The following is a 14,543-nucleotide window of genomic DNA, read 5'->3' on the forward strand; positions in this document are numbered from 1 at the left end:
AAGTTTTCTGAGCTCAGTGTTTTAAGATACTAAAGATCCAATTTGGTCCCTTGAACCAGTCACCGATAAGTTGTGTTTAAAGGAAACAGAGCTCCTGGCCTTAGTGTGCGATACAATGAATTGCAGCAAGTCTTCTGGTTTGGGGTTTTTTTCGGATTCTCTAGGACATCGTAGATCAGAGATAAAAATTCATGTTGTGGTCAGTGTTGTAACGTATTAACTCTTAGGATTTCTGTATAAATCTTGTTAATCTAAATTACATGCTTCGAATTTTTAAGCCTGTTTCAAAAGACTGGAACATGGACTTGAACTTAGTTTTTATTTCTAATCTGTTTTCTACCTTTATCAGAACTGATTTGCTGATCTGTCACTTTTAGATTAGTTCTAGGTTTAGAAGTCACCGGGGTTCTGGCAGCTGCTCCGTTTTTACACAGCTTTAAGAAATTTTTGCCTTTTTTAAGAAGTGGATTTTGGAACAAACCTGGTCCTGAAGTGATTAACAGTCTGTAGCTTGAATAAAAGCACCCTCGTGTGTCAGGAGCAAGCATGACCAGAAGAATCAAATAAAACACACAACCAGCGGGGCAGAATTAGGGAAGGGCTTGTTTTTGGAAGTGCAGTGTGGAGAATGAGTTTCACGTTCCCTTTGTGAAGAGTTTTGTCTTGTAGACTGAAAGACCCCGGCAAATCCACAACGCTCGCAAGAGCCGAGGTGGCTGTGCCTGTGGTAGAACTTCTCACCAACAAAGCCTGTTACACACAAAGGAAGATAAAATATACTTCAAATAGCAACGGATATTCCACAGTGTACAAGAGGGGATTTTCTGCAGAACAATAGATACAAATAGCAGCCCGGAATGACCTAATAAGAGTTGTGGGTTCTCGGGGTTCCCCCCCTTTCCTTTCTTGTTCCTGCGTGTTGGCTTACAGGAGCGAGTGTATATTAAACAAAGGATAAACTTGCATAAGGGTATTTATCTCTCTCTGGGTAAAACCCATAGTAAGACATGAAAGGTAAAAGCTGCATTAATTACTCTAGAGGGATTCAAAGCTCAGCAGTTTACTAGGATTGAAGGATTTATTGAAAAACAGTGGTTCTCATGTGTAACTCCAGGCAATAAACCTATTTAATTAAAGGCTTAATCTTCTAGTTGACATGTTTGCTACTGTTCCAATAAAAAGCTTCATCTGTAGCCAATTTTTGTAACTATACCAATAGTAGAATCCCTCATCTTTGTTCAGGTTTTAAACAGTTTAATTGTATTATGTTGGCTGTATTATAAATATTTAGAAGACTTTTGTGTCTTTAGGAATGAAAAGCTTTAAATTGTTTGCATTGCAGAGCATTCAAATGCAGGCAGTGTATCTTTACCTTTTCTTGTTTCAAAGGTTTGCGTGGGTAACAGTATTCTGTACAGAACAGCAGTTTGTTAACAAATTCGCCCCTTCAAGCTAGATACGTGCACTCATCGCTATTTTACATAAGTATCATTAATTCAAGTTTATGGAAAATTGGAATTTTTTTAAAGATTCTTCATCTCAGTGCTTGCTGCTTAGAAATGGAATTGTGATAGATTAAGAAGTAGACTAGAAAATACTGAGAGCGGTGGCAAGAATAGTTAGATGCCTGGGTTATTTTTGTGTGATGAGATTCTGTAATGGGTCTAAACTAAATATTTAGCTGCGAAAGGAGGAAAATGAGAATTATTGAATCGAGTAAAATAATATTTTTATATTCGATCCAGTTGTGAGGAGGTGAGATGTTACTGATACGATTTATAAACACAGGTGTGTATGTATGTGCATGCATGAGCACAGGGCACTATACAGACCTGTCACATGCCGTGAAGTCCAATGTTCCCCATGATTTTCTTTTGAAGAGCAAAATAAGTGCTAGAGATGACAGCTGTATTAGTGTAAAGCAATGAAAGGTTAATAAAATCTTATGCCCCTCAGGTATAAATCAAGGAGAAAATTCTGTGGTGTTGTGTGGGAAAACACTGAATGAAATTTTTGCTGGGTTGCTTCGTTATTCCAAACAGGTGTTGGTTGCTGCTTGGAACAGAGCTTGAGGCAGTCTGGTGTGGTCAAGTGGTTTCGTGTAACAGCATCTTGCAACTAAATCTTTCCTTTACTGAGCCGGAACTTTAACTCCAGCCTCTAATCCAGCAAATACTTTAAATCTTTTAAACTTCTATTTTTGGACTGTTTCTTTGAATGATATCTTTAATAAAAATGTTTGCTTTGCTTTAGGTTGGGACTCATCGGGAAGAAGGCGTCAGCCTCAACAGCAACCATTCAGTTCTTCCCAGCACAGTGTCTGCTCAGAGCACAGAACTGAATCATAAAACACAAGAAGGCTACAGAGGTAACTTGCCAGCAGTGTTAAACGCTGAACAGGGTCTGCAATAATCCAGAGCAAACAAGGCTGTCGATCTTGGTAAACTTGCATCAACACAGGGGCCAGGGACATAGATAATGTTGAGAAATAAAAGTTAATGGTAATTCCTATAAAACACCACTGTTAGGGATTCCTGCGATAATTTTGAGAGCATCCCGGTGTCAGCCTTGTCCCAGTACGGTTTAAGCAGACGACTGCGCATCGCAGCCGCATTCTTCTGTTTTCACGAGCCGCGATGCCGTTTGCAGCACTGCAGCCGTTTGCAGCACTGCAGCCGTTTCCAAAGGGCCGTGGGGGCTGCGGCGCGAGCCGAGGCCACATTTCAGTCTGGCCAGTAAAAGGAAGTCGTTCCACACAAGTGTTTACAGTTCCCTCAGTTTTTAGCCTAAAGAAGTGAGCTATAGAAAACAGAAGTGAGCTTATTCGTTAGCATGCTTGCACCATTTAGGGAGGTGTGTGGTGCACATTTGGCCTAAGCCCAAGCCACAATGTCGGTGCAGCTCTACTCCTCATTTTGCAGTCCAGACACAAGGTGCAAATTTCCTTACTTTGCTAAATGTCCTTTTGTCTTCAGCAGTGTCTTTCTTAGGTGGGGCTGCTCTATGAAATATGATCCCTTTACAAGCCGTTACACATGCCCAAGTTGAGCAGCGTCCCCAGGATTTCTCTTGTTCCCGTTGCCAGAGTGTAGTTCCCCCTGGTATCTTCCCAGCCTTCTGCTCAGCCCTGGCCTCCCATCCCCAGTACCTGCTGAGATTCTCTTGACTGTGTCGCCCTGTGATGCTCACACTGATCTCTGGTTGCTTGCAGCATTGTCAGGTGGCCTACAGAGCCAGTCTGTGGCTATAGGTCCAACAGAAATCAAGTCTGAACATAAGGAGAAGGATGAAAATATACATGAACCCCCCTCATCGGATGACATGAAATCAGATGATGAGTCCTCCCAGAAGGATATCAAGGTCTCATCAAGAGGCAGAACAAGGTGGGTTGCTGACATGACCTAGAGAAGCTCTGTAGCATGTTGTCCTTCAGCTGGATGAATTTTTTTCAAGGCTTTTGTATTACCTCAGTGTATGTATAAATAGGCAGCTGAAATAGACAGTTTATTTATATCTATTTAAGTATAAGATAAAGTATTTTCTGGGAAAATCACCTGACATGTATGCATTCTCCTACATTAGTACCTTGCCTAATACCTGCCTGTGCAGATTAGGAGTAGTTTTATAGGGCCCTGCCCAGCATAGTTGTAAGGATGGTGGGAATTTGTGATGCTTTGTACCTGGGCCAGGGCTGCGCTTCTAAGTATGAGCCGGTAGTGATGGGGAGCAGCAGGCTGGGCTGAATACGATGGGTAAATATCTTTTGTAAACATTTCCCCTCCCAAGCCACAGACAAAAAACCTGGAGCTGATACCAGGTTAAATGCTTCTGCATCTGCCTGCTAGGCCTGACACAAGCATTGAAATCTGAAATAACAGTAAAATCAGAATTTGACAGCCAGAGGCAGCAGAGTCTTTAACATCACATGTGTCTAACAACATTGTAGTAGAGCAGAGGTTTTGTAGTTTTAGACTTAATTGGACAGTCCTACATTTTAAATAAAGGCTATGAAACTTAATATAATCATTTTAAGTTATGCCAGAGCTCTAATTATAACTTTTTAGCTCTACACTGGCTATTAGAACACAAAGTAATTCTGAAATTGGCTAGGAAGGTCTTTAACAGAACTAAAACTTTTCAATAAGCACATAAAATTGAAAATTACTTGAATGCCTTTTCATATAAGCTGATATACTGGAAACTAGCAAAACTATTTGTTGCAAAAGATGTACTCTTCAGCTGACAAGATGGCTGAGTTCTCTTTTAGCTATTGGAACATTGGTCAGTAATTAAGTGGCATTTTGGGTGCAGCTTTTGCTTCAAGGGGCAGCGCGTTGCCACTGCTCTGCCCACAGGCGCTTGCTGTGTGCTGGCGATGTTCTGTGGAGATTCTTCAGGCAAAAACCGTTTAACAATTATTTTTAGGAAGAGGCAGGAACAGCAAGAATTACCTTGAATACTTAAGCACTGATATCCAACGCTTTCTTAGTTATCTAAATGAAGTAAATTAGGTGGGAAGAAGGTTTAATGTTAGCAACTGAAAATTTTGAACCAGTAGCAGGATTACTTGTTTGAAATACTAGTGATATTTCAATATACTTTTATTTATAATTTTTTGCAGCAGTACTAATGAAGATGAGGATTTAAACCCCGAGCAGAAAATAGAAAGAGAAAAGGAGCGGAGAATGGCAAATAACGCTAGAGAACGCTTGCGTGTACGAGATATTAATGAGGCATTTAAAGAACTTGGCCGTATGTGTCAGCTTCATCTGAAGAGTGAAAAACCACAGACGAAACTGCTTATTCTTCACCAGGCTGTGGCCGTCATCCTCAGCCTGGAGCAGCAAGTGAGAGGTCAGTCGCCCGTGGTGCCCTGGCAGTTTGCAGGCTGCCTTCGTTCAGGGAACAGGCTTGGTCTCCTCAAGTCTGCACAGCTAGATGCACAGGTTACTAAAAGTGTGTTTGCTGTTGTGTAACAATGTTGGAGTTCTTTAGGAAAAGATATCTGGAAGATAAGGTTGAATATTATGAAGAAGTCAGAATAACATGAACCAAGCATAGTTTTAAGTGTTTAAAAACCATCAAGTCCATCTCCCTGCTCTGGGGGATTCTGTAAAGCACAGAAAACCCCATGGTTTTGCCTTGGTTTGAGGTTGCTTCCAAACCTTATGTCTCCGGGAATCTTTATGTGAATGTATTCACAGTTAAATTGGACCTGTTCTCCAGGCAGTGCAAAAGGAGCTTTTCCTTCTCACATTTGCATCTCAGCTCCTGCTCGGTGTGCGGGAGCCCAGCCCGTCCCAAGCACACTGTGCCTGTGTGCCCTGTTTTACCTCAGCCCTCTTTTCTTTGCACCTGCTCCTGAAAGTGAGTGACAGGAGTGCCCAGAGGAGCTCTCACCTGTGTGGTACAGAATTGCATAACCCGTGTCCTCCTTCTGCCGGTAATGAAGCGTCTCATTTTGTGATTGGTGCTATTCAAAATGAACATTTTGGATTTTAAGCTCTGACTGTAGGCTGACATTTTTATCTCCGTTTCTTAAATCACTGTAAATTAACTTCCTTTCAAAGTTCCCACATAATTAAATCATCTTTAAAACTTCAAGGCAAGCCATGTTTAAAGTTAGCATGTTTTTCTCCCAGTAGGCTCTTGGGGAGTACTCATCCTTAGGAAATGCAGTAGAAGGCTGTTGATTGGGCCTTGGGTGAAAGCAGAATTAGCAAATCTGTCCAAAATTACTTATGTCAGATTAGCGAGATTCTACCCCTTGTAAAATGTGCAGGGGTCACAAACTGCAGTTACTAGAGGGGCACCTGCGCAGTGCAAGAGAAGAAAAATCCTGCAAAATGTTGATTAAGCTCAGTGTGTGCTGGTAGAATATACTGTCTAGCTTTTGTCTCTGGCCATTGCAGTCTACATCTCTTAGGTTTTGATTTATGAGAAGCCATTTGGAAGAACAGAAGCAGTTGACTTTTTGCAGATGTGTCATTGGTTGAAAACTAGATCCAAATCTCCATCTGTTGAAGCTCATTGGGGAAGCAGAAACATACTGGTGGAAATATCTTGATAGCTAGTGCAGAACTGGCTTTTTAAAAGTAGACTTTAATGTGAGAGGAAATACCTTTTTTTTTAAAAAAAAATAACCCTTCTGCTCTGTGTGACTGTCATCACGGCCTTTTGATTTAAGCAAGATGGGCACAAGATGATTTCAGAGACGAGGCTATGAAGAGAACTATAGACTTAGGGTATTCTACCTCCCCTCTTCTAACAGCAGGATAATACTTAAGGTGAAGAAAGAAGCAGTGGTGTTGCTAAAACTAGTGTGATGTCAGTAGGGTTGGTATGACTTCAGCATACCAACAAAACACATAAATGTCTGGTTTATTACCTCGTAAATGACAGACAGTTCTCATTTTGCACTTTAGCGACTCCTGGTGACAAAGGGGCACTTTCTTATAGTTTTTTGAAGGTGTATGCAGGCAGCTGGCAAAGTTGGTTGGTTGGGTTTGTTTAATTACCAGTTTAGGGGATGCCTGGTAGAATTTTCGGTAGTGCTTGTTTGCAGCTTTAAACACTTGCATTGTAACACAGGCACAGAAGTAGTCAGAAGAGGGAAGCTGCATAGTTACTTTTCCTACAGCGGTTAAATGTGCCAATATTCCCCTTGCTGTCAGTGTATGTGATGTTAAAAATCATTTTTGTGTTACAGAACGAAACCTAAACCCTAAAGCAGCCTGCCTTAAGAGAAGGGAAGAAGAAAAAGTTTCTGCCGTATCGGCAGAGCCGCCAACACCACACCCAGGAAGCCACCCTGGCCTGAGTGAAGCTACCAACCCTATGGGTCATATGTGAACACCAGCCAGGTATGTCTCTCGGCTCTCGTTGCTTTTATTGGCTAAAATTTGGGTGATCTCAAGACATTTATTCTTAGTTACTGAGCTGCCACTAGCACCAAACTTCCTTATGCTATTCAGTGCTTTGTTATCTCTGAGCATAAGCAAAAGCACACAGATTTGTGTAGTTTTATAATAAAACAAAACCCCAAGAAATTGTTGTTGAAGTCCCGTCATTTCCCTGCATTGTTGCCAGTGGCTCCATCTCTTGGCTCAGGTGGCCTTCTTGGCATGGCATCAGAGGAATAGTTAACAGCTTGCTGGATGAGCCAAGCAGAATAGAAATGAATTATACATCTTTAAATGGTCTAAATATCACATTAGTTCATTTAAAAATCCATGTATTGTTTCCTAGTGCTGGTACAAACAGTCAGAGGGACTTCTCATCTCAGAGCTTTGCTGCCTGGCTTAAGGCCAGTCATTCTAACTGGTATCATTTGCCCGACAGAGACTGCCAACTACCTTAATTCACAATCTGTATTAGTGAAGATAGTTAATATTTTAAGAGTAACATTTTCAGCTTTACAAGATAAATCAGTGTTTCCAAAAGCTCCGTGTATTCAACACGTGATAGGTCATTTAAAACACGCAGATGGGGAGGCCTTACAGGAACACTAGACTTTTGGGTTTTTTACGTGATGTTGGTTGGGTTTTTTAAGTAATTGGGAAAAACTTGATTTTGAGAAGAAAAAATTTGGGGTATTCCATGTCTTTTAAAACAGTAGAACTGTTGCTGCTTTCAAAAAGAGTAAGAGGTTGGGCTTGATGCCCTTATTTTAATCCACAAACTTACTAAATGTTATATTCGGAGTTGTTGTTGCATATATAGACTCTTTCACTTCCATTTGAGCTGAAGGAAAAGTCATGTATCTTGCCAGAATATATCCCATGGAAGTTTATTATTCCTGGTGTTCCCTAGAAAGCAGCAAAATGGCATTTAAGCTAAGCCTTATTCGAGCTAGTACTTTTTCCCCATGCCTTATAGGTAGCTTTTCTTTCTTCATAAAAGAAATGGGTGTTCTTTTTAGGAAAACAAGATGCTTTGAATTTCTTTACTTTGTTTTATGCCATACCAGAGCAACAGGTTACTTCTAAATTGCCAGATAATTATTGATTTGCTGTTCTTGCCATATTAATACAATGAACACCTTTCAAAAGGTTTCTTATATCTATGCTTTTTTGATAGCAGTAACTCTAAGATGACTGAAGTGTGATGTAGACATGAAAAGGCTGTACAGGCTCCTGAGGTACATGGCAATGCAGACCTGCAGCAGTAGCGATTAAATTAGAAACTATCCCTTGCCTAGAGAATAAAGTCAAACACAAATCAAAGGTCTGACATTTGTAGATTGTTCTTTCTCTCACATCCAGAGAATCAAAATAGAATGTTTCTGAGAATAAACTCTTTGATAGACCGTACTCGATACAGGTATCTCTGGGAAGGAGGATTTCAGGGCCCCTCAATGTGATTCTCTCTTGCACTTAGCTGACTGAAAATGCCTTAAGATAGAGGTAAAATTACTTCTTTAGTGTTGATATGCTTCTTACCAATTATTTTCCCAACACCCCTCTCTTCTGCCAAATTTCTTTCCAGAATTCCAGAATTATTGGTAGGATACACAGAAGGTGACCTTTCTTCACAAGGACACAGACAACTAACATTATATGAAGACACAAACCTGACAGGAGAAAACACTTGAAGCAAGAAACCCAAATGCAATCTTATGATCAAAGCTACTGGTCAACACCTGCATCAGGATTGAAGATACAAGATCTTCAGACAGAATTTCAGCCCATGAAATACTCTGAACATATCATTCTGTTGCAAGCAGTGTGTCGCTTCTGCACAATCAGAGACTGTTGTGATCTCTCCACTCATTGTGGAAGTTGCCTTGTGCCTAAACTGAATTGACAAATGCATTGTAACTACAAATTTTATTTATTGTTATGGAACTGTAAAGGTCTACATATAAAGGGAAAAGTTAACATGTTAAAAGCTGATAAGATTTCAGCTGGATGCCAGCATTTACTAAAGCTGTTCACATTCAGAGAACAAAGCAGTGACAACCGTCGACCCGTAGCATTCCCAGCATACCTATTAGTGTCTTAAAAAAGGAAGGGAAAAGTCTTTTGTTGTCCTTTCCTCTCCTTTTGCCATATGACTAGTGTTTTCCATGCAATAGGAAACTATTCCTTGGTATAGCTTTTTTTTATGTTCTTTTTGATCTCTGGTAACCTGAACAGTTATGGCCATAGTTACCCTTCCACACTGAGCTCTGCGCTGCCAGCCGCTAAGAGGCCTCATAAAGGCTGCAGGCAGGAGCAGCAGCACTGTGACCATAACGTTTCTTGGATTTAAAAAGTTATTTTTATTTTCCCTCAGACTTTCCTCAAACTTTTTTTTTTCCTAATTATAAACAAAACCTTTTTAGGCTTCTAGGCTTCATAGTAAAGCTTGTAACGTGAAGTGTAAATTGGGTGGGGAGAATCTACTTTGTTAGAGTTGCTTTGTTTTCCGAGCAGTAAGTACTACATATAGTACATGTAAAGTGTTAGCTGTACGTAAGCACAAAATGCATTAAAATACAAACGAGATTTTTTTCAGGCTGTAATTTTGGTGAATATTAAAATCCTAAATTCACCGTGGCAGGTAGTGTGATGATATAAACACCAGTAAGGTGGGCTTACTTATGTAATGGAATATAAGAGCAATGGTCACCAGTTTTTCCTTACTGTATACATTAATTATCTTGTCATTTTTGTATGGCTTGTCAGTGGAGAAAAAAATAGCGTGAATCAAATGCAAACAAATGCCCCCCCTCCCAAGCCATATTAGCATTAAACCTTTAAATGTTTCTCCACCAGAACAGTGTCCGTAAGTATTCCTTTGTCACAGGTGTGTTGAAATGGTTAAAATCCCTTTGAACTTCCATGGAAAGTGTCTTCCACTGCAATGACCATGGGAGGAAATTTCCTAAGCCAAGGTTGTCTGAGCGATTGTTTCTATAGCACATCTTTCATCACTGGCAATTGGTTCACACACAAAACAGGAACAAACCAGTAATTTTTATGAAGTCATTTAATTTGAAAGAACAAAAGATGGATTGTTAAAATAAACTAATGAATTTAAGCTCATGTTTTGGATGGTTCCTAACAAAACAGTTTGTGGAATTAGTGGACTCATTTCTGTTACTTTAATTTGCATATATCATCAAATAACACCTGATTATATCTGTGGCCTTGTTCTTCATTTCAGTGTTTATCAGCTAAACAAATTTGTTGCTTATGACGTGTGAAAGTGATCACGTGCCACTGCCTGGCCTTTTCCTTCTAAGCTTGTTGTCTTTTTGGCTATATTAGACTTTGCAGTATGCCCAGAAGCTTTCCTTCATAAAATAGAAAGAAAAAACATTTGGCTTATTTTTCACTGTAGCTAGTCTTTTATACAATAATCTTGTAAGAAAATTTCTTGAATTCTAAATATTACTCTTTCTAGATTTTTGAAATCGAAAAAGTTTTCAGTAAAAAGTTTCTTACTTTATTTTACTATATTAGGTAGTAAAAATGTAGGGTTATTTACCATAACCTGTTCATTAATATCAGAAATTTACAATAGCATTGTAAGACCATAGTAGGGTTCTAGCATACCGTGTAGTACCTATGGAGTATTGTAAGAGCTAATTGTCCGAGATGAATTGCTTCTCATCTTGTTCTCCAGTTTCCATTGTTGGTTTATTGCAGATTTGTACCCTGTGTCAAATTTCAAGGTATTGCTGATAAACCTTTCCAACCAGCAGCAAGAAGTTCAAAAAATTTCTGTCAATGTAACAGAAAACACTATGTATATAACATTTATGTAGCAATAAATGTGCCATCTTTTTTTAACATGGTAAATCAGTGAGTTTTTTACATTTCTCTCTCCTCATAGGTCATGTGTTGTTTGAAAAACACCAGCAAAAACAGCTTCCACCTTTATGTGAATAAAACCTAACATAGATTCTCAAGCTACACAGCGTAAGTTGCAGACACAAGGAGTGTTGCTGCTGCTCCACAGGAAGCCAACCCAGAAATGCCCAGCGAGCTGAGGGGGAGCAGTGCCTGCCCCCCAGAGATGGGACTGCACAGGCCAGCAGCACAGCAGGAGCAGGAGCTCATCCCACAGTGGATTCCTGCTACACCTTGGCCCTTTACCTTGCCTCTCCTTGAGAGAGGCTTCCAAGATCTAAGCCCCTTTTGCGCATTGAAGTTCAGTGCTGAGTTACTGCTGAATTGATTGATGCATCTATGTAGGTTCTATGAAAAAAGAAAGGGGGGGGAAGTCACTTGAAAACAAGTTAAGTTTGGAATTAAAATTTCACATTTTCTACAGTTTTTCTGTCTGCAAATGTATCATCTCCAAGGCATACACAGACAGTGGTGAAACCTTCATGCAATTCCTAATCCACAACTATTGAAGCCAAAAACCTCAAGTAACAAGCGGACTCTGTAGAAGCTTTAATTTTTCCAACTCTAAATAAATACCCTCAGGAAAAACACATCCAAGACTAAAGCAAATAGAGATACTATATATATATGAACTTAGGGTATTTACCTGAATGTGATGTATGTCAGTCAGTATGGCTGCTGTGTCCTGTATAGCGTTCATTCTTGAAAATGTCCTTTGCAACCTTAGGCTAAGGATTATATGTTGAGATCTAGTTTACATCATAAAAGACCTTTCAGTGTGCATATATAGACAAGTTCTTCTAATATGCCAGCACTCCTACCACAGGCAAATCTCTAACGTGGTCTAGCCAAACATGAGAAGTGAGAGTCAGCCATCTATCTGTCTTTTAGTATCTCTTCAGTAGTAGCTGTGGAAGAGCTGACCTTCCCCAGCACACACTCTCAATTCTAACATACTCCAGTAATAATTCTAAATGCAGCCTTTGAGCTTCTATCATCGCTCTTCTCCCCTTGTCTGAATGAGGCCTACTACAAGTTTGTCACTTCTTTCAGAGAGAGAAAAATGGCATTTTCCCCTTCTTCATCTTTACTATACTGCTGTCTTGGTTGCATATACTTCCTGATCAGAAGCCCTTCATCCTCTTCACAATAACTCAAAATCAAGTCTGTGTTAGACGTAGACCTCTGCTAGTCCTGGACTTTAGAACTAAAGCATGAGAAACCTATGCAGATCCTATAGCTGGAGCTTTCTGTGTCAAAGCTCTGAATTACATAACAAGTTACATTTGTTTTGGAAAACTCAACAATTCAGCTCTTTAAAAAAATAATCCAGGAGGAAATTATTCAAAGTAAACAGACATAACACTGAATTCTTGTACAAAACAAACACAAGTGTCTTGCCAACTTGGTAACATGGGTGTTTGGCACTACTTTCTTAGTTTTATACTGAGTCTTTTTCTGTCCCATTTCATTGTATCGTAATGGCTAAGGAAGACTCCTGGAAGTGCCAAAACAGACCGATATACTAGTTTGGTAGATTACTTATTTATATACAAGTAAATTAGGTGGTTTCTTATGTTTATGGAAGTTCTGACACACAATGTTGCATTAAATGCACATCCTCTCTATCCAAGATGCAAAAAAGGAAAAAAAATATACTTACGGTGGAATTGTAGATTAGTCTTTTACATTCAAATACAACTAAAGAAATTTTATGAATGTTAATGAGTCTGTAGCAATCATTATAAAAATAAGTTCTCCAAACACAAGGTTACAAACTCATCTGTAGAGTGAAACGTCTTGAATATCACTCCACATTTTACTCCCCAGCATGCATAAACATGCAGAGATGCACAGTATCAGAAGCATTAGCTTATCACAGAAGCAGAATTAATCAGTAGCTCTAGTTTGTGTGTTTGTTGGAAAAACACCAAATAGCCAATTGTTTGCTGCATATCCAGCTTAGGTGCTCCAGACTAATCCAAAATGACTTTTTCTCTGACCACTGATATAGCTGCTTTCAAAGTCAGATGAGTTCTTTGGGGCATTTGTGGGCTTGATATTTACTGTATCAGCCTCATTGATGTACACTACAACCTCAATGTGATAGAAGTTCTCATCTCAAGATGCTGAAAACTTGCACTTATAGGAGAGAAATATCCTATCTATAAATATAAAATAATGAGGTAGGGGAAATTTTTGGATCATGTTTTTATCTGTCATCATAAAGGTCAGTTCACACCTGCAAAAGCTGAAGAGGGTATCACAATATTTTCTGTTCAAGGTGAGAAAGAGAGAAAGGAAGTCTTGCAGATACACTTTGTGTTTGTACAGTACCTAGAAGAGAGCTCACATCTTAACTCATCTTCTGTATGCTACAAAGACATAAGTGCTAATGTATCTGATTATGAACACAACAGCTAAAGTACATTAATCCCTAAGCCTACCTGACTATTTAAGATAAATGCATGCAATATTGGTTTTAAGTCTATGTGTTCTGATTCCAGTTTACCCTTTTAAAAGGGTAACATTTAATTAAATGTCCATTTAATTTGTTTATGTAACTAATGAACAGCTGAAAGTGTAATTAAACATAAAGCTTTTAAAATGTTCATTCCTTTCCTAGTGTGTGAGAATAGTAAATGTGAGCATCACAAAATTCAAGCACAAGAGGGCAAGAATGCTAAAAATGGGAAAGGAAAAAAAAAGTGACGGACTGCAGACTATGAAGGTACTAACCCAATATAAATTAGTGCCTGTCATTATCTGTAGCCAGCTGGTCATCATGGTCCTGTTATACAGAAATATAATTAATGTGTTAATAAAGCTCTCATTATAAAGTTTTTTTAATATAAATACAGATTCTGCATTTACAGAAGTATCATCAGTATCAGGGAGCAGATTGTGAATTAAACCAAAAATGATGTGTCTACTGGACTTTGCTATCCGTTTTTCTGGGAGGCTTATTTTGCAGATCCAAGATAACTGATGAAAAATAACCACAACCACAGGCTGGTTAATTCCTCAGATTCTGTAACTGTTGACCTTTCACCTGGAAGGCCATGTAAACTGAGCTGTCTGTACATGCTTCCACAGGCCTCCTGGACCTTTTTTCTCCCTCTTCCCTGCCCTGCTACACCCTCCTGTTTCCGTTGCATGATATATGGTCTTGAGATTGTATTGGTTATAAGCAAGCTTAAAACTCTTTATTTCCAGGTACATACCTCTGCTAATTAACTAATGGAATGATTAGCGTGGTGCAGGTTTACTGCTCCAGCATGAAGAACGCTGGTGAGATTCAACAATGCCAGGTCACTTCTGCATCCACAGCTCAGCGTCAAAGACACTTCTACCTCCCTTACCTGCGCCACTTCTTGCCTGGCCACTTGCCCACCCCTGAGGATTTGTACCTTCAGGCTCACACCTCCAGGTCTGGTCTTTCTCTTTCCTTCCAGCCAGAAGCACACTGGCTTCTGCTCCTTCCAGGCTCAGAGCTGGAGCAGCCTCATTTAGGTAAAGCAGCAGCCGGCCCTCCCCTCAGCATGCAGAAGGGAGCAACAGGGACAGAATAGAGCGCGAGTGCTTTTCCTCAGTTCCAGCACGCAGTGGTACACACTCACCTTCAGGGCTGGGAGGAGTCTCGTTCAACCCAAATCTAATAAGCCTATACTGAACATATGGTTATTAAACCAGTAGCCTTTTTAG

The 14,543-nt window shown here is 39.7% G+C and overlaps 1 protein-coding gene across 10 annotated transcripts in view; it reads left to right on the forward strand.

Annotated features, from left to right (window-relative positions):
• Positions 1-10,787, forward strand: part of TCF12 (transcription factor 12) — a 160,235-nt gene extending 149,448 nt beyond the window's left edge. For all 10 annotated transcript variants that reach the window (XM_080351300.1, XM_080351301.1, XM_080351297.1 and 7 more), the window contains 5 exons: positions 2,254-2,368; positions 3,212-3,383; positions 4,622-4,854; positions 6,710-6,863; positions 8,488-10,787. In XM_080351300.1, the coding sequence (XP_080207426.1) occupies positions 2,254-2,368; positions 3,212-3,383; positions 4,622-4,854; positions 6,710-6,852 (663 nt within the window). In that variant the 3' untranslated portion in view covers positions 6,853-6,863; positions 8,488-10,787. The remainder of the gene's footprint in view (positions 1-2,253; positions 2,369-3,211; positions 3,384-4,621; positions 4,855-6,709; positions 6,864-8,487) is intronic.
• The last annotated feature ends 3,756 nt before the right edge of the window (positions 10,788-14,543 follow it).

Source organism: Nesoenas mayeri (assembly GCF_963082525.1).
Source record: "Nesoenas mayeri genome assembly, chromosome: 11".
Taxonomy (NCBI): Eukaryota; Metazoa; Chordata; class Aves; order Columbiformes; family Columbidae; genus Nesoenas; species Nesoenas mayeri.